The 20,376-nt window shown below is 52.5% G+C and overlaps 1 protein-coding gene across 2 annotated transcripts; it reads right to left on the bottom strand.

Moving 5' to 3' along the window:
* Positions 1-100: 100 nt before the first annotated feature.
* On the bottom strand, positions 101-19,278 carry LOC115640479 (glyceraldehyde-3-phosphate dehydrogenase 2). 2 transcript variants are annotated; one of them, XM_030543267.1, is made up of 12 exons: positions 15,917-15,970; positions 11,341-11,435; positions 8,760-8,879; positions 7,811-7,907; positions 5,899-6,005; positions 4,212-4,302; positions 3,779-3,897; positions 3,209-3,290; positions 2,948-3,099; positions 2,405-2,567; positions 1,142-1,239; positions 101-500 (listed from the first exon to the last, which is right to left on the bottom strand). In XM_030543267.1, the coding sequence occupies exons 1-12, from the start codon at positions 15,953-15,955 to the stop codon at positions 428-430; spliced, it is 1,236 nt and encodes a 411-aa protein (XP_030399127.1). In that variant the 5' UTR covers positions 15,956-15,970; the 3' UTR covers positions 101-427. The 2 variants fall into 2 exon arrangements, with proteins under 2 accessions (XP_030399127.1, XP_030399128.1); XM_030543268.1 differs by lacking the exons at positions 11,341-11,435; positions 15,917-15,970 and adding an exon at positions 19,190-19,278.
* Between the last annotated feature and the right edge of the window lie 1,098 nt (positions 19,279-20,376).

The raw sequence follows: 20,376 nt of genomic DNA, 5'->3' as shown, positions 1-20,376 counted from the left end.
TGAGGACTACACAAATAGTCTAGCACTGAAGCCATGATCTTATTTGGGCCCAGGCTTCAGAAGCAGGTGGGAATAAAGGATCTGGACACGTTCACCCACATTCCTGCAACTTTAGGTGGCTTTTATTTCCAACACTTATGAAATCTCAATGACACTACGGCCAGAGACCACTACTAACCCAGGGCTAGGCTCCTTTCCCCCGGGAGGCGTCGGTGCAGTTTTCTGGTTAGGCGCACGCAGGCTGCTGTGAGAGCAGGATTCACACACGCACACGGACACGCACGAAGGTTTACGGGGACAGACGAGGTGCAGCGTTTGGGGCCGTGTGGTTGAAGCATTAAGATAGGATGGATCTTGTGGCCAAATATGTCTAGAGGGGGGTGAGGTGGATTCTTCAGATGGCCTGGAACGTAAGTGGGACAGGAGCTCAGTTCTCCTTGGTGTACATGTGACTCAGGAGGTCTGCAACCCGGTTACTGTAGCCGTATTCGTTGTCGTACCTACAGGAAGAGGAGAGACAAGTTCAGCTCTCAGCCACCTCACACACTAAGTGGACAACCCTGACCACAAATGAGAGCCTCCCAACTGGATGTGTCCACATGACCTCTAGGGGGCTCCTTGTTTCCCATCCCATTGCCTCAGCCACATGCCACTGCCTAGAGGCCTCTGGACCAAACAAGGATGGTTGTAAGAAGGCAGAGGTAGTAGAGAACCTTGTGCTTAAGGCACTGACTGGGACTCAAACCCAGATCTCCTGTCCTCAGTCTTCCTGTGTGATCTCTGGCATATCCCTGGTTCTTCTCCTGGAGCTTAGCTTCAGGGCCAGTGACCTCACTAGATCTGGACTGGGACCCTCAGATTTAGCCAGTCATTAACCCAGCTGAAGACCTTTGGGTGATGGGGGCCCTTTGTGCATGGGACTAGGCTAAGGTGCTTCAAGCATACTCTACAGCTAGACACCTCATGCCAGGCAAGCGAGATGCAGCTGATGGAACCTGCTGGTTCTTGACCCACTCTGAAGAGTGGTCACTGGACTCCTAGAAAGCTGGGGTGGAGGAGTCCAGCATGCTCAAGACAGGCTGGTTTTCAGACCTCCCCCTCTGCTTAGGGCCAAGTGCAACATCCCTCTGCCAGGCCTTACCAGGAGATGAGCTTCACAAAGTTATCATTGAGGGAGATCCCAGCTCCAGCATCGAAGATGGAGGAATGGCTGTCGCCAATGAAATCAGAAGAGACCACCTGCAAGTGAGCGGGACATACGTCAGGATTGGCTACTGGGGCATTTGGCTTTAGTTAGAGAGAGATGCAGGAGCAGGAAGAATGTGTACGGGCCAGTTCAGTAGGAGATTGGCCTCTCCTGGCCAGTGGTCCCCAGAAGCAGATTTGATTGCACCATAGGCCGCACATCAGAATTTAATAAGGCTGAAGGCAGAGACTATTAGATCAGTCTTACCATTGGTATAGCACAGGTCACAGAATGTCACCGTTATCCCCATACTCAACCCAAGGACTTCAGACAGATGACAGCATTTCAGTCCTCAGGAGACTGAACTGTTACATGCCACCAGCAGAGAACAGGAGAGACTGAGATGCCACCAATGCCTGAGGTCCCATTCACAGAAGGGAACTGGATTGATGAGACCTGCCCAGATGATCTATGGCCCATGCTGGGGGAGAAGGTGAAAAATCTAAGTCCCTGCCGATTTGATGGGGTTGGGGAAGGGGAAGATTCCTGACTCAGTTTGGCCTCAAGCATGTGAAGACACCAGCCAGGCATTCAAAAGGGGTTCTCTGGCCACCAGCCTGGGGTCCCAGCTGATGTTTCAGAGGAAATGAGAAGGGCCAGATGACATCCAAAAATTCCTTCTTGATCCCTCCATGCAGCCAGCTAAAGCACTGAATAGCGAGTCCCCAGAAGGCCTGGAAGAATTGGGAGCAACAGGCCAGGCCAATGCGTACCAGCGTGCTGCCCCCATGAGCAGGCCCTATATAGCTCTGTGGATACAGAGCTGGCATTTGTCATGTGCTCCCTCCACTGGGACCCAACCTGAAGCAATGCTTGATGTCATCTGCGTTGAGTGTTTTCTCTACCAAGGAGGTTCTGCCAGCCCTGCTAACATCACACTGCTTCATTAGCATAGTTCATCTTCAGTGCCCTTCAGACTAGGCAACTGCTGATGTGCTGCATGTGGGTACCAGTTGAGACAGGAAGTGAACCTGTATTGACAGATCTGCAGAGGGAGGGTAATGAGCTCAGCAAGCAGAACTCACCCCCACTTCTGGCATCAGAGCATCCCCTAGCAAGGCACAGGGGTCAGCATGTCACCCATGTTGCTTGGGTCTCCACACCCTGAGTCCAACCTTGCTGCTAGCACTCAGATGGCTGCTCCCATTCCCTGCTCACCTCATCTTCTGTGTACCCCAGGATCCCAGCCATAGGGCCCTCGGAAGCCTTCTTCATGGCCTCTTTGATTTCAGCATAGGTCGCCGGCTTGGCAAGGCGGCAGGTTAGGTCCACGACAGAGACGTCAGAGACAGGCACACGGAATGCCATGCCGGTGAGCTTCCTGTGAGGAGGAGGGAAATTCAGCCAATGAGAGAACCAGCAAGGACGGCCTGTGAGCAAGACACCGATGGCTCTAGAAGACCAGTCTGCAGTTCTGGAATTGGACCCCCAAAGAGAAACCCCTGAACCCTCCCAACAGAGATGGGGTGTTTGGGGTTTTGCTTAGCCACCACTGCTAGCATGTCAGCCACCATGAATGGTACAAGCTTCTAAACAGATATGATTTGCCCATCACCATGGCCACCTCTAGGAGCCAGAGTTTCTCTCCCAGTCACCATCTGGCCTGTGGGATGTCACCCAGCAACCTGGGGTAGGATTGCTACAGGGAGGCCTAGACTAGAGACTTCTCCTGTTGCCCACTCACTGAGAAATGGCCCGTACCCATTCAGCTCTGGGATGACCTTGCCAACTGCTTTGGCAGCACCAGTGGATGCTGGGATGATGTTCTGGTGGGCACCTCTTCCATCACGCCAGGCCTTGGCAGAGGGACCATCCACAGTTTTCTGTGTGGCAGTGTAGGCATGCACTGTGGTCTGAAGGTTGAGAGAAGCATGGTTATGAGCTGGTAGACGCTAGAGAGACAGTCACCTGTTCCTGCACACAGGTGAGCGGCTGGGGGTCAATAGCACACAGAAGACTTACCATGAGTCCTTCCACAATGCCAAAGTTGTCATGGATCACCTTGGCCAGAGGTGCCAGGCAGTTGGTGGTGCAGGAGGCATTGCTACATGGGGAGGGAAGGGAGTCAGACTGATGTCTAGCAAACACCTGCTACTGGAGAAGTGCCAGTAGCCTGCCTAGTTGAGTTCCCATTCCCACCATCACCTCCATTTCTCCCTGGTGTAAGGGATACAATAGAAACCATGCTGATTAGGACAGTCTTTGTCCCCTCAAGAGCAGGGCAGGTGGGCTTCCACCTTCACATGTGAGCAATCTGCCAGCACAAGCTGTCTATAGGCCTCTTGCTTCCCAACTGTATGGCACAAGTCGCTAAATTCTTGTCTTGGGCCCTTTCCTCAGGCACATGCCCCAGAATGGAGGCTCTCAAACATCCCTCCGATCCCAAAGGGCAGATCCATGCCCTCATCTCTCCTTGGCCATGTACAAGCCAGACTCAGGAGATCACTCCAAGCCAGTCTGCAGAGCAACTCAGAAAGCCGTCCCATCCTATTGTCCAACTCCCCACCACACAGGTGGGGAGGCGGGTCTTACCTGACAATTGTCATGCTGGATGGGTCATACTTGTCCTCGTTGACACCCATGACAAACATGGGAGCATCAGGGGAGGGGGCGCTCACTACCACTCGCTTGGCTCCACCTTGTATATGGGCCTGTGGAAGAGGAAGCTAATCATGGGGGATCCTGCTATGCAGAAGGTCAGGCCAACCTCATCTGGAGGAGTTAGGCACTAGCAGACCTAGGTGTTGATGGAAGACTCCATCACATCAAGGTCTTGGATGAAGGCTGCCCAGGAGAATGGCATCCTAGGCAGAGCCAGGCTGTCCTAGCCCTGTAATGGCTCAGCTTGTTAGCCACAGGTTCTCAAATTCCCTGTCAAGGAGGATAAGTAGGTGTCTGAGCCCCACATGCCAGTCAGACATGGGCTCACAGTTCCTGTACCAAGCTAGGTAGCTCAGACACTCACCGAAGCTTTGTCAATGCTGAGGAAGACTCCAGTGGACTCGACAACGTAGAGAGCTCCTGCGTCACCCCAGGGAATCTCACTGGGCTTCATGCTGTAAGAGACAGCAGACCAGGGTTACTGCGCCAAGGGCCTGCTACTTCCAGAAGGTCAATGCACATGTTTGAGCCCAGATGAGGATTCAGTCCCAATTCCACACAGCTTGAGGGAGTGGTGTGGGACCCCCAGCCTCCAAGGACCCTGATACACCAGCCCCTTGGCACCCAGCCCTTTGGCACCCAGCCCTTCCTTTGACAGTCTGTCATTTCTAGGGTGACCTAGAGATACAGCTGAGTGGAGACTCATCAATCTGGAGAAAGGCTGGTCTTCTGGTTTCAAGGCACTGGACAGATACTCTTGAGATCTAGGTTCAACAGCCAGCTCCACCGGCCCCCTGAGCAGCCATGCACTAGATCTGTGACTTGGTTTCCCTCCCCAACCTGTAAATCTGTCCTATTTCCCCTTGCTCACAGGGGGCTGGGAAGAAAAGCCCATTAGTACTTGGTGGCAGACACCACAATGATAGGCTGCAGACAAGTACCTAGAAGTCACTGCATAGCTCTGTCAGGTCCATGCATCATCCCTTCATTCGCACTAGCATGATCCTTCAGGGGTCCAGACTCCTGGATCTTACCCTCTAGATGCTAAGCTCTCATCTCCTAAATTGAGCTGTATTCTCAGAAGGGACTTCTCATCTAGTCTGGCCTGTATAACAGGCCAGAGAAATTCACCCTTCACTGAGACCAATCACTTCTGATTTGGCATGAAACCAGACTGACATTTCCAGCTAGCCATGCTCTCAGCTCAACGTGACAGGCTTCAGAGTCAGGGGAGGTGTCTCCTTTAACTACAGATTCACGTCTTGAAGTGAAGCAGGCAGGTCTAGTGATGCAGGAGGCAGATTAGGATATCTGGGCTCTGCTAGATTGGTACAAGTCTCACATAGTTGGACATGCTATATGGGAAAGCAGTTATTTCTCTAGACACTGCTGAATGATGCAGTGTACAGGAGTTGCTGTCTGTACATTGCAGTTCTACCACCTCTGAAGTGGCACATGGCAGCTGATTTAATGCCAGTGCTACTTCCTGTCCTAGACTATGTACAGGAAGTTTACTACAGCCAGCTGAAACTGGGGTAAGGAGTTTTAGCCTAACCATCAGAATGCTGGAGTGATGCCACCATGGTGCAGAAAGGCTGTCAGGACTCAATGCTCAGTTTTCCCAGCTAGCCAACAGAAGACAGCCCTCCAGCCATTTGGCAACCATTAGCACTGATCCACTGTCAAAGGACCCTCACATCCTGCAGCACCATGCACTTGGCTCAGAGGTCTCCCCTCCCAGTGTCGAGCAGACTGGCCCTGCTTAGCTGCAAGATCCCAAGCACTATGCCAGTGATGAGGTGCTAGCCTGCACCCTGTGCTACTTAAGAACAGCCAGACTGGGTCAGACCACAGGTCCATCTAGGCCAGTATCCTGTCTTCTGACAGTAGCCAATGCCAGGAATGAACAGAACAGGTAATCAAGTGACCCATCCTGCCGCCCATTCCCAGCTTCTGGCAAGCAGAGGCTAGGGACACCATCCCCATCCATGCTGGCTAACAGCCACTGATGGGTCATGGAGGATAGGTCCATTCAGCTCCCCCCTACTCACCACTGGAACACTGAGATCTCACTGCCATCTACCACCAGCTTGCCATCTTCAGCCTTCACGTCGCCGCTGTAGCGCCCGTGAGTGGAGTCATACTTGAACATGTAGACCTGAGAGGGGAGAACGTGAGAGCCTAGCAGCCCAAGCCTTTGGGGAGTTACCCGAGGCAACTGCTGTCATTCAGCAGGGGAGTCTCCTTAACTGACCAACTCTGCTTCCATCAACCACGAAAAGTTAAGCCAGTGACCAGTTCTCTTCAAGAGGGGGACTGATCAGCAGCAAACCTCTAGCTGTGCAGTAGAGCAGTGAGCATTAAGACGATCCTCCAAGTAGATCCAGAGGAGGATGCACCCTCCTTGGGTGTCGGCACAGAGCAGAAGAGCCAAGCTCCTTAAAGCTAAGGGTATGGTGCCTTTAGCTCTGTGCCTAGCACTGAGCAATCAAACCCAGTGACCGCAGGATGGGTCCTAGACAAAGCTCGGTGTCAGATGCAACAGCATCTTCGCAGCCAGCAGTTGCTGTATACGTAAGGCCAAGAGAAAAACCCAAGTCTCCCAGCCAGCTTCTAAACTATGGGAGCTGGCTTGGACCGGAACACAAGGATCAAGTCCCAGGTGAGGCAGCTCAGAGGAAAGTTAGCCATGGCTGTGTGACAATGTGCACCCTATATTTACTATATGGGGATATGTTTATGGCATGTTTTGTACAAAGTCTGCCTTGTGAGTCATCAGTTTAAAAGGTTGAACATTAATACCCTGTTGGATTGGATGTGTGGTCATTGCGTGCGGAGCTGTGAAGTGTTGCTCTGTTGTGAAGTTGGAAGCACCCACACACAGGCTCTCAGGTACAAAGGTGAAGAAGCTAGACAGTGCTAATGGCTCCATTAAAGGGAATCCACACATCCAGGGACTCTCTCAGGAATTGATTACAATGGAGGCTTCACAGAGGGCACTGGAGGATGCTTGTGGGGAGTGGGGGAGCAAAGATCTTTCTAGCAAACCGAAAAAAGCTATAAAAGTGGGGAAGTGACACGACTACTTTGCCTGGCTTCCCCTATAACACACCACCAGAGGAACAAAGATTGAACTCAGGAAGGGGATCCCAAGCAGGAGAGAATAATTTGAGCCTGTGTAAGCGAAAACTGTAGCCTGCTTGTACTAGCTAACAGGGCGAGACACTCCTTGATTCAAATCCTATCTAGTGTATAAATCTTAGATTGCATTTGTTTTATTTCGTAGGTAGCCTGCTTTAATCTGTACGCTCACTAAAATCACTTAATCTTCCTGTAGTTAAATCTGCTTTATATTTTTTACCTTTTTTAGAAGCGTTTGGGGAATCTGCTCATGAACAAAAAATGGTGCATTGTCCTCTCCACACAGAGAGTGGCAGACTGGGTAATAAACTTATACCGGTCAGGCTTCTGACTAGGCAAAGACAGTACAGCTCTGGGGTCTTAGGCTGTGGAGCTAGGGGAAGCTGGCTGGACCCTCTCTATTGTTAGTTCACGAGCGGCTCAAGAGAAGCATTCAGGTAACTGAATCTGAGTGTCCCTACCTGGGTAGATGTTTGTGTGAGTGCAGAACTGGGAAAGATCTGCAGCTAGTTACATCCTCAGTGTGAGAGGGGACTCAGATTGGTACTGTCAGAGGGCTCAGCAGTACCACAGTTCCAGGCTGCACTCCAGGGAAGCCAGATACAGGCTGAACAAGGCCCCTCAGTCCTCAGCTCCCGTCACACACTGATGTGCCAGCTGGCCCATCCCACCAACGCCACAATCACTATCTACATAGGGTTGAGGTTGGAGATCGTCCAGGGACACTGAGAACTAACTATGGGAGTCTGAGCTTCTGAGACGTGCAGAAGAGTGTCATAGGCAGGACAGTTTGGCCATTGGATTGAGAGGTGGTGAAGTTACCATGTAGTTGAGGTCAATGAAGGGGTCATTGATAGCCACCACTTTGAGTCCCTTCTCCAGGCAGGCTCGGAGGACCAGACGCCCGATACGGCCAAATCTGGAACAGGAATGTTAGTAGTTAAATAGGTTTCAGAATAGCAGCTGTGTTAGTCTGTATCCGCAAAAACCAGGAGTACTTGTGGCCCCCTAGAGACTAACAAATTTATTTCAGCATGAGCTTCCATGGGCTACAGCCGCACTTCTTTAAACAGATTTCTGTAGCCACAGTCCCATCCAGGGAGCTAGTCATGAAGGGACGACTCATCCATGCCAGCCCCATACTTGCAGTGCAGCCAATGGGAGCTCAGTCAGAGCGGGCTTCCCCACAACCGTCAATCACTAGGACATTAAGCTACCCCCTTAGCTTTGCATTCTAGTGGTGCCCCCTAGCGCCGATCTGGTAGCACCACAAGCCAGCTGCCCTAACCACCTTGGAACAAGTTCCTCCATGTACTCCCCAGACATCAATCCAGCAGCTGCAGCAGAGTTAGGTGCTCCAAGATGACAGCCTGGTGACCCCTGGAGTCACCTCTGACTAAGAAAGCAAGAACTGCACTGTTGGGCTACATCCGTCATTCATCACCACTGCTGTGACTGAGCCGGGCAATTCCTTGAAATCAAGATGGCTGCCAGTGTGGGTCTGGTGACGCCAAAGGGGCAAAGAGCCAGGTGCTATTTTGAATGCAGGGTGCATTCCCAGCCACTGCAGGGAGTCACCGAGTGACCTGCAAAATGAGTGGAAGCACCGCAAGGTTGATTACACCACAGCTGCCTGTTACAGCCACCACTTCTTACTACACACAGCAGACTTTCCACTCCTGCAGCGCTGGGCAGCCCCACCTGTGCCACAGTAGCAGAGAGCTACAACTCCTGCCCTGGGGGCAGCACAAGAGGGTGTTTGGGGCCTTACCCGTTAATCCCAACAGTGAGATCAGACATGACTGGTTCTACTAGTTTCTCTACTGGAGCCGGAGCCGGTTCCTCAACTTTCTCCGGTACGGATGGTTTTCGGGACTGGGATACCTCAAGTCTGGAAGGAAAAGGAGGAATCAGAGCAGAGGCTGGGGCAGATGCCAGAATAAAGATAACAGACAGGCCTTTTTGCAAGGGAAAACCACAGACCCATTAGAGCAACTGGGAACATGGGATTTGCCCAACTACCTCAGTCCAGTGGGTCCATCCAGACCACTATCCCAGCTCCCACCATGGCTTGTCCTAATTTCATTAGAGGAAGGTGCAAGAAAGGCCCCCTTGAGAGCAGTGATGGAATAGCCTGCCCATGGTACGAAGGGGCTTCCTGACTTCCTTCAGAGGTTGAGGCTTATGCCCCGAAGTCTGAGGGTTACAGCTCTTCCAAAAGCCTATTTTAAGAAACCCTCTGAACTCTGGCTATTCACACCCTTCCTGAATCCCTCTCAGCTCTTGGTCAAAGTGACCTCTTGTGGCACCGCGTTCTACAGGCCAGAAGCATGGAACAAAACCATCTGATCAGTTCTAAGTGTGCTGCCCATCACTCCCCTTGTTTGCACAGGGGAGAAAGTAAACGACAGCACCCATTCCAGTCTTTCCCATTTGTTACTGGGCACCCCTCAAAAGGGACAGTCCCAACCCTTTCATTTTCCTTACCTGTCTCACAGTCCCTCTATTTCTGCTCTAAACTTTGAGATCCGAGTGATCCAGTCAAGGGCACCCAACTAACAAGGCTGCTACACAAATAGTGTTTTACAGTAGTGCCTTGGGCTGATTCAAAAACAGGGCCCCATTGTGCTACGCACCGTAAGAGCAGCAATCTGTGTGCCCTGAAGACCTGATTTCAACAAAATTCAATCTGATCTATCCCATTCCTCACACACTAGCACCATTTGCTTTCCGGGCCGACTGCGTATTGAGCAGGAGTCTTGAGGCTTGTCCAGACAGGGGTAGCCATTTCAGAATAATGGTACGGTGTGAATTTAAAGCCTGGGAGCTATTCCCAGAAGTGTCCCCCCAGGAAGCCAATCCCAGAGTAGCTTCAGAGAGATAATCCAGAATAGTTTCTGCAGAATTGCTCCCTGTCAGTTTTCCCCTGTTGATGAATCCACAGTGAGGCACAGGACTATAAATAAAGTGACATTGTATTCAATATGCTGCCTCCTTTGTGTCTATCAGTCCTGGCTATCAGCCCTCCCCAGTAAGGTAAAGTTACACCCGTCAGCCTGCAGGTACAGCTAGGGAAGCATGAGCTGGATTCTATGCTGACTCGGGCACCAGAGTTTAACAAAGCCCCAGTGGAGGAGTCTGTTGCATTGGACAGAAGGAGAAGCTTGCTTTACTTTGGGTATGGCTACACTGCAATCAGAGGTGTGACCACAGCACGCGCAGGCCTACCTGATCTAGGAGCATGATGAACAGCAGCTGCAAAGCTGACGCAGCACAGACTAGCCACTCGAGCCCATACACAGGATTCCAGCTCATGCTGAGGTTTCACTGCTGTTATTTCAGCTGGCTAGATCAATGCTTAGGGCCCTACCAAATTCACAGCCATGAAAAACACATCACAGACTATGAAATCTACTCTCCCCCGGTGAAGTCTGGTCTTGTGTGCTTTTGCCCTATACAATAGGGATTTGACAGGGAAGATCAGTGTGTCTAGAATTGGGAGTCCTGACCCAAAACGGAGTTGCAGGGGTGTGTGTTCTATTGCCACCCTTACTTCTGCGCTGCCTTCAGAGTTAGGCAGCCAGAGAATGGTGGCTGCCGGCCAGGTGCCTGGGTCTGATGGCAGCACCCTGCCAGCAGCAGCACAGAATTAAGGGTGGCAATACCACACCATGCCACCCTTAGTTCAGTGCTGCTGCCTTCAGAGCTGGGCAGCTGGAGAATGGCGATTGCTGACAGAGGGCCCAGCTCTGCACGCAGCAGCACAGAAGTAAGAGCTGCACAACTCCCTCTACAATAACCTTGTGACATCCCCTCCACCCCACAGCTCCTTTTTGGGTCAGGATCCCTACAATTAGAACTGTGAAACTTCAGATTTAAATAGCTGGAATAATTAAATTTATGACTTAAATTCTATACTTTGAAACAGACCAAAATGGACTGTGAATTTGGCAGGGCCCTATCAATGTTGTACGTGCTACAGTCACACCTCTGACTGCTGTGTAGACACACCCAGATTGGGACAGAGACAGAAGCCCTGGGGCTTAGATGCTACCAGAATACACAGAATATCATCTATCAAATAGCCCTGGGCTCTGATCTCCTGGGATCAAGTTGTTTGAGAGATTAAAGTGCAGAGGTCACTATCTGCTCTGCATTTTGAAGGTCACTATCTGCTCCTACCAAGGAGGATCAAATCTTCGTTTAAAATAGGGAAGCCCGCAGTAATTTGCTTCTCACTACACACAGCTGTAAGGGAGAGCAAGTCCCCAGAAATATACAGTCTCATAAGGCCAGAGTAAGGCCCACGTGTACTTAAGCTCCCCCTTAGATTCACTGAAATCAGAGCTTACCTGAAAACTTTGACACTAACAGACGATCCAACTGACTCCTGGCTCAACGGGGAGTTACAGCGCTGCAGCATTCTGCTGGCTGCCCTAGCTACTGACTGGAGATACCGAAAACAGCGAATTCAAGACACTTTTTAAAACTGATCTTTAACGTAATCGTTGACTGTACTAAGCTCTATGCTGCTCTCAGAGTTAGCACAGGTCTCTCAGAGAAAGGACCCAGAGAAGTCATCCTTACTTCCAGTTCCTTGGACACTGGTTTAGTCCCATCGTGGGGTCACCAGCTCTGATCCTGCACAGCACTTGGGGCCCCCACCTCCTGCAACAGCTTCTCACATGCTTATGTGCATGAAGCACATTCACATGGAGCGTCCAGAGAAGGGGGGAGGCTTGTTTTGTCAGGGCAAAGTCAGCCCAGCAGAGGCTAGGCAGGGGAAGGGCTTGTGGGTTGAGTGCAGGGGTAGATCTAGAATGCCTGTAATTGACCCTAAGCAAGTCAATTTCACCTCTAAGACACTTCAGGGCTTGAGTCCTTCCCACTGTTCCCTGGCCTCAGGCAGGTCGGGGGCATCCTTGAGGGAGGTCTCATCCCCACCAACTGAGCAGAGGATTCTGGGGGGTGGGGGGCCTTTCTGCAGACCCCAACCCAATTCATGATGGGGTAGCAGTAATGAGTCCCCACCCCCTTCCAGCACTCTGACTGGATGAGCCAGCTAGGACCTTTCCAGAGCAGGTTTCAGAGTTAATGCAACACAGATGCATGGGACATTACCCCTGCACCACTCTGCTATTGTTTCTGGCTCCCTGCAGATTCAGATGCCGCCATGTCAATTGTGCTAGGGGGATGCGCTTTCATAACCCAGAGCAATACAAGTGGAAGCTAAAGCCCAGCAGCCAGGTCATTCATTAGGCAGGTGTATCAGAATGTGGCCTACTAAAGTAATGGAAATACACAACACACCAATCCCCTGATTGCACAAGTACTTTGCTAGGCTCATTTACACAGCTCTCTGCTTCCATCAGTTATAAATTCTGGTATGATGCTGCCAGCCATCATCTTGCATCTGAACCAGCAGAATATAGCATCAACCAGAAGATTTCCAGAGGCCCCGCTCCATGACATCAGTTACAAGGTCAAATGGCAAAGGTGACTCTGCTCTCTTCTACCCCAGCGGGGCCTCATGCCACTCTGCTTTGTGTTTACACTGAGCCTGAGCCTTTTGAGTGCCAAATCCCTCTGGAGTCTGCCCCTCAAAAAAAAAAAAACCAAGAGCAAGTGATTCATGCATCAAAGGCCACTTCATTTCAGGGACCAGTGCTTTTGGCAAGTAATTTGAGTAGCTCATATCCCCAACCCTTCGTTCAACAGCCTCTTTTATCCAGGCCTCACTCAGATACAGAAGCAGTGTGACAAGGGTTAGTGCACTGGATTGGAAATCAGGGTTCACACGTTCTGGTACCAGTTGGCATGACCTTGTCCAAAGTCACACCATGTCTGTGCCTCAGTTTCCCTATCTGTACAAGAGTGGGTGAATGCCCCATTTTAACTGGACTCCAGGTTTCAACTGAGCTAACAGCATATGACTGAGTCATCCTATCGCTTCAGCATTTGACAGTCTCAGACTCTCCCCAGATATCAATTAAGGGCTTGTCTACATCACAAAGTTGCAGCGCTGGTGAGGGGGTTACAGCGCTGCAACTTATGAGGTGTACACATCTGCAGGGCATCACCAGCGCTGCAACTCCCTGTTTGCAGCGCTGGCCGTACTCCCGTTTTGTCTCGGGTGTAGAGGATCCAGCGCTGGTGATCCAGCACTGGTAATCAAGTGTAGACACTTACCAGCGCTTTTCTTGACCTCCGTGGAATAAGCAGGTATCGCAGCATACCTGAGGAAGCCTCTGGTAATCAAGCAGGTCTCCTTCCCCGGTTTGCTCTCACGTTCCCCGAACCCCAGTGCAAGCAGGTCTCCTTCCCTGCGGTTTGCAAGGGGGTTCGGGGAACACGAGAGCAAACCGCGGGGAAGCAGGTCTCCTTCCCTGGTTTGCTCTCGCGTTCCCCGAACCCTCGAGCAAGCAGGTCTCCTTCCCTGCGGTTTGCTCTCGCGCTCCCCGAACCCCCCTTGAAGCCGCCCAACAGCGCTGCAGTGTGGCCACATCTAACACCACTTGCAGCGCTGGTTGCTGTAAGTGTGGCCACTCTGCAGCGCTGGCCCTATACAGCTGTAACAACCAGCGCTGCAAAATTGTAGATGTAGACATACCCACAGTCACATACCAAGAAACCAAGGCAGAAATCACTAGCACTGACTGAATACAGTCATAGAATAGCAGGGTTTGAAAGGGACCTTAGGAGGTCATCTAGTCCAACCCCCTGCTCAAAGCAAGACCAATCCCCAGACAGATTTTTACCCTAGGTCCCTAAATGGCCCCCTCAAGGATTGAACTCACAACCTGGGTTTAGCAGGCCAATGCTCAAACCACTGAGCTATCCCAACCCCCCAGTCCAGATGTCCTGACCCCCAGTGCCTACCCAAACCACTAAAGGCAGTGTCTAGGTCTTACATGCTGCCAACTCTGACCCACAAAAAAAAACATCATAGTAGGGACTGGGGTCTGCAGAGCAAAGAAACACTCAGGGTATGTCTATATCTACAATTTTGTAGCGCTGGTTGTTACAGCTGTATTAGTACAGCTGTATAGGGCCAGCGCTGCAGAGTGGCCACACTTACAGCAACCAGCGCTGCAAGTGGTGTTAGATGTGGCCACACTGCAGCGCTGTTGGGCGGCTTCAAGGGGGGTTCGGGGAACGCGAGAGCAAACCGCGGGAAAGCAGGTCTCCTTCCCCGGTTTTGCTCCAGTGTTCCCCGAACCCCCGAGCAAGCAGGTCTCCTTCCCCGCGGTTTGCTCTCGCGTTCCCTGAACCCCCCTGCAAACGGCGGGGAAGGAGACCTGCTTGCTCGGGGGTGCGGGGAAGGAGACCTGCTTGCTCGGGGGTGCGGGGAAGGCGAGAGCAAACCGGGAAAGGAGACCTGCTTCCCCGCGGTTTGCTCTCGCTTTCCCCGAACCCCCGAGCAAGCAGATCTCCTTCCCCACGGTTTGCTCTCACATTCCCCAAACCCCCCTGCAAACGGCGGGGAAGGAGACCTGCTTGCTCAGGTGTGCAGGGAAGGAGACCTACTTGCACCGGGGTTCGGGGAACGCGAGAGCAAACCGCAGGGAAGGATACCTGCTTGATTACCAGAGAGGCTTCCTCAGGTATGCTGCGATACCTGCTTATTCCACGGAGGTCAAGAAAAGCGCTGGTAAGTGTCTACACTTGATTACCAGCGCTGGATCACCAGCGCTGGATCCTCTACACCTGAGACAAAACGGGAGTACGGCCAGCGCTGCAAACAGGGAGCTGCAGCGCTGGTGATGCCCTGCAGATGTGTACACCTCGTAAGTTGCAGCGCTGTAACCCCCTCACCAGCGCTGCAACTTTGTGATGTAGACAAGCCCTCAGAAATCTCACAGGCAAGCCAAACAAGGCGACAGCTAACCACAGATGCAGCAGATCATTGCAGGCAGGCAGAGGGTATGGCCTAAGCCCTGATGGGGTGCTAATATCCAGCCACCACCAAAGAATTAAGCCACCCATGAGGGTGCACTCAGCACTGCAGACCTCCGATTGAAAAGCTGGGCCAGGATTTATTGTAGAATTCATTTCCCCCACCCCCAAATCAAGATCCAGGAGGTTGCAAAATAAAATAGAGGCAGCAGATGGCATTTTGCTTCAAGATGGCCAGCTCTGCAAGATGGACTCTGCAACAGAGCACCGTGTGAGGATCAGTTCCCAACACCCCGCTTGCATTTGGTGGAAGCATCACTTCCATTCCTAGCAGAGGGACCATGGCCAGCTCTCTCACTCCACAGCTACTAGTCCTGAAATCTAAGACCATGGCTACACGATCACTTATTTGGCAAAACGTATGTTGCTCAGGGGTGTGAAAAGAACACCCTTCTGAGCAACACGAGTGCTCACGCCAGTGAAACTTGGGTGCACACTGCTAGGTCAGTGGGAGAGCTTCTCATTTAAGTGATTTTATCATGTCAACAGGAGAGCGCTCTCCTGTCAGCATAAAGCAGCTACACAAGTGATCTTACAGGGGCGCAGCTGCACCAGTAGAGTTGTGCCGCTGTAAGTTCCCTAGTGTAGACATGGGCTAAGTGAGGCAGAAAGGGCCACCTAATATGGCTGTGCTGCCCAAGGGAGAGAAGGTGCAGAGGACGTGCTGTTCTAGTCAAGAGAACTGGTTCACTCATTTCTGCAGCATCACTGCAAAGCTATGCTTGCCACATAAATAGCAGGTCTCCGTTTTGGCACAACTCGGAGACCCCTGTCTATATCCTTGCACGCTGATTATTTATCAGACATTTGTATTACCATAGCAACTAAGGCTCCTTCTCATGGAGTAGGACCGCCTTGTGCTAGGTGTCCATCACCATGCCCCCTTTCCTAGTTGCCCCCAACTGCATGGGGAATATGTAGGTTAGGGGCTACGCACAAAGGAATACAAAGGATCTTAAAGGCAGATAAAACCTTAGCTGGGCTGACGCAGATTAACAGAACTAACAGCATACGACTAAGTCATCCTGTTGCTTCAGCACTTGACAGTCTCAGACTCCTCCGGATATCGATTCAAGATAAGCTGGCCAGTCTGTACTGGCGGGGGGTGGGGGGAGAAGACGTGGCCTCTTCCACCCCACTGCAGGCATTCTACCGCAGTGACATTGAGAGGTCAGGACGCAGAACGCCAAAACCAGACGAGAATGCATTAGGTACACGCCACAGACACTGCCATCTTTGCTCAGGCACGGATACCCAGCGTCAAACCTCAGGGACTTCACAAGCATCATTATGAATATGGAGAGCTGGGGAGATTAAATGACCTTGGAAGAGTCAGTAGCAGAATAGAACGCAAGCCACCCAACTCCCTCTGCTTCCACCACTAGACCGTGTTGCCTCTGTAAGACAACTGGCACCCGCCTCGCTAGGCTTCCTCAAGCACAAAAGCGGGTGTCTGCTTTCCCACGCCAGAGGACACATCCAGTTTCACCTCTGGCAGACTTCCAGCAATCAAAGACAGGAAGACTGCTCAGTTTAGATACTGCTCAGCATCATGGCTGAGGGTCACAAATATGCTCTGTATGCACACCCCTTTTTCTTCTGAAAGGAGGAGGCAGGAGAGAGAACAGCTTGCTAGCTGCAGATGCTGGTAGAGGCAAGAGTGCCTCCCTGGAGAGGAGCTATAAATGTACTTGGGTCTCTAGGGCCTGATGTACTGATGAAAAGTGCTAGGTAATACAAGTGTAGATCTCAAGGCACTTTACAGAAACTGCCTCAGTTTCCGCATCTGTGAAATGGGGGGTAAAGAGGGGAAGTGACTTGCCCAAAGTAGCAGGACCTAGTGGATAGAGCACTCAACTCTCCCCACTGTCTACACTAGGTTTCAACAGATCAGCATTGTAACCATCAGTCTTGAGCAGGATTACAAACAGCTGCTTCTCGCCCTCCCACCAGTGGCTGATTTTAAGCTAGATGATGCCATACATGAATTAATAGGGGGAGATCGCCTCTTCTGCGGAGAGGAGAGGCATATGACATCAGTAGTGGTGCAATACAGCAGAGGCTTGGCAATAATATTGCAGTCTGTTCTCCGACAGAGGCACAATTTTGCTGTGGGGAGCATACCATCTCCTGCCTGTGCAACTGCTACCCCCATCTAGATCACATGGAGGGAGGGGGAACTATATAATCTCCCGGGAAGTATAACAGTTCAGAGGGAAGCGGTTTAAATCCCTCCAGGGTCAGGGGATTTTTAGCACCCACTGTCTAAGCGGTGCAACTGAAAGGACAAGCATGCTAGCAATAAAATGCTTCCTATATCAAGGGGGCAGGGCATAGAAAGGAGAGCACAGGGCCAAGCAGCAAGGCATATTCCCTGGAGGTATTCTGGGCTGGGTTTGGGGGGTCCAGCCAGCTCCAATCCAGCATATAAGAGGCCAGGAGGGACAAGGCCTCAAACAGGAGATGCAGCTGCGGCCCCAAGTTTAGTCTATTTTGAGTGGATTCTACTTTAATTACGCAGCACAGAGCCCACTTGATCTGATCAGCAGGGAGACTCTGCCCATTGAAGATCTCCCACATGGGGAGGCGATGGGTGGTCCAAAGGAAGAGGAATGCAGCTGCCCATCCCCCACAGAAGGATGGACTCATGTCTTGCATGACTGCAGGGGGTCCTACGGCCCGGCCCCGAGGGGGGGGGAGAGGTGATGAGTCTGACTGGAGTTTCCCCTGCTGTTGCCATGTTTCTAGAGAGATCCATGGTGCAAAGGCACCAGCAGGTCACAGCCTGCATCATCACCCTCCCCTTTGCAGACATCACCTCCTCAAGCTGCCCCAAACACATGGAACTGCTCCCCAGGCAGACCCCTGCACTCCCCTCCCCACCCCAGGGCACCCGGCTTGCTCCCACCTCCCTTACCAGATAGGGAACCACCCCCCAGAGCCCAACACACCTCTGGGCCTTCTCACACTTACACTTCACCCTAGATGCTTGTTTCACTCCCATCCTACTCTCCATCCCCTTCTCACAACTCCCTGCACTGTCCCCCAGCCTCCGCCCCATCTGCAGCATCCTCTACCCCCAGCTCCCCATAGCTGCAGTCCCTGCCCCACAGCCCCCCCAGTTCTGCCACTACTAACCACCCCTACAAGCTCCTACACATGTTGCCCCTTAGACCTCCTCTTGGCCCCCTCTCCACATCACCCACCCATCTAACCAAAGCTCCCCACCCCATGCAGCCATCATCTGCTCTAAATCCAGTCCCAAAGCCCTGCTGTTCACCACAGGGCCCCCCCACCTCCACTCTCCCCCACTTCCCCAGCCCGCTCTGCCCATCACCACAGCCAAACACACTTACACAATCACTCACTCATAGCTACCCAGCTCGCGTTCAATCCCCCCCCCAGAGCCAACCACCCTCACCCCAAATCTATTCCCTGCTGCATTCCCCACAGCTTCTCCCCACCAGGAGCACCCTACTTCCAAACCCCACACCCCCTATATCCAGCACCTCACCCACATACCCCATATCCAGCCCCCACATCCATATCCTTCCCCCACACACACAAAAACACACCCCAAATCTATCCCCTGCTGCATCCCCCACAGCTTCTCCCCACCAAGAGCACCCTACTTCCAAACCCCACCCCCTATATCCAGCACCTCCCCCACTTACCCCATATCCAGCCCCTCATATCCATCCCCTTCCCCCCCACACACCCCCCCAAATCTATCCCCTGCTGCATCCCCCACAGCTTCTCCCCACCAAGAGCACCCTACTTCCAACCCCCACCCCCACCATATCCAGCACCTCCCCCACTTACCCCATATCCAGCCCCTCATATCCATCCCCTTCCCCCCACACACACACCCCAAATCTATCCCCTGCTGCATCCCCCACAGCTTCTCCCCACCAGGAGCACCCTACTTCCAACCCCCACCCCCCCTATATCCAGCACCTCACCCACACACCCCATATCCAGCCCCCCACATCCATATCCTTCCCCCCCCCACACCCCAAATCTATCCCCTGCTGCATCCCCCATAGCTTCTCCCCACCAGGAGCACCCTACTTCCAACCCCCACCCCCACCATATCCATACCCCCCACCCCATATCCAGCACCTCCCCCACATACCGCAGATCTAGCCCCCCAACCCATCCTCCCATTACACACCCAGCCCCCCATGTCCATCCCCTCCCCCCCAACCCATCCTCCCATTACACACCCAGCCCCGCACCACATACCAGGAGCTCCGCTGCCTGGATGGCGTCGAACGACAGGGGCAGCCCCGCTAACGTCCGTTTATATACTCGCCCGCCCCTCCCTTGCCACGCCTCCCTCGCCGCCTAGCCACGCCCCGCACCCGCCGGCGCGCGCTGTCCCCGCCCCACCCTTCCGACCAGCGCGCGCCTTAGTAACCGCACGGCGCGTGCAGGTCACACCGTCGCGATGGAAAGCGGCCGGGAGGGGGCGGAGACAAAGCTTGTGGCCTCTACTGCGCACGTGCCGTGGCGTGGTCGCGAGGCGCGCTGGCGGTTACCAACCGCCGCGGCACGCGCCTCCTCCAGCATCATCCACCCCGCCCCTCCGACTCTCGTTTTCGTGCGCATGTGCAGATCCTTTTACCCTGAGCATCCTCCGGCTGAACACCTGCTCGCGAGGGCTTCTGGGGATTGTAGTTTTCCTGACTGCTACCTGCCTGGTGTGAGCTGGACCCTGCAATGCACCCCTGGTGGGGGAAGGGCGGAAGCCAGGACTCCTGGGTTCTGCCAGTGCCTCCCTGGGTGCTGGACAAAACACGAGCGGGGGCGGGGTATGGAAATGAAAAGGCAGATTAGATAGCAGGGATGTGCAGGGATGGAAGATCAGGCAACACAATGATGAGAGGAGGTTAATAAAACTGGGACTTTTCAGCTTGAAAAGAGAGGGCTAAGGGGAGATATGTTGCAGGTCTATAAAATCATGACTGGTGTAGAGAAAGTAGATAAGGAAGTGTTGTTTACTCCTTCCCATAACACAAGAACTAGGGGTCACCCAATGAAATTAACAGGCAGCAGGTTTAAAACAAACAAAAGGAAGTATTTCCTCACACAACACACAGTCAACCTGTGGAACTCCTCGCCAGAGGATGTTGTGAAGGCCAAGACTATAACAGGGTTCAAAAAAGAACTAGATCAATTCATGGAGGATACGTCCGTCAAAAGCTAATAGCCAGGATGACCAGGGCTGGTGTCTCTAACCTCTGTCTGCCAGAAGCTGGGAATGGGCGACAGGGCTGGATCACTTGATGATTCCCTGTTCTGTTCATTCCCTCTGGGGCACCTGGCACTAGCCACTGTCAGAGGACAGGATACTGGGTTAGATGGACCTTTGGTCTGACCCAGTAAGGTAGTTCTTATGATAGATAGATAGATTAGATTAGATGGTGGTA

The sequence above is a fragment of the Gopherus evgoodei genome, unplaced genomic scaffold, assembly GCF_007399415.2.
Source record: "Gopherus evgoodei ecotype Sinaloan lineage unplaced genomic scaffold, rGopEvg1_v1.p scaffold_31_arrow_ctg1, whole genome shotgun sequence".
Classification (NCBI taxonomy): Eukaryota; Metazoa; Chordata; order Testudines; family Testudinidae; genus Gopherus; species Gopherus evgoodei.
This window is presented reverse-complemented; position numbering and strand designations above follow the sequence as displayed.

Coding starts and splice junctions, on each gene's coding strand:
- LOC115640479 (XM_030543267.1), bottom strand. CDS start 15,955: ATGCTGTTAGTTCTGTTAATCTGCGTCAGCCCAGCTAAG. Junction 6,006..7,810: donor TCATTGACCTCAACTACATG/GTAACTTCACCA, acceptor CTCCCCTCTCAG/GTCTACATGTTCAAGTATGA. Junction 4,303..5,898: donor GAGATCTCAGTGTTCCAGTG/GTGAGTAGGGGG, acceptor TGTCTCTTACAG/CATGAAGCCCAGTGAGATTC.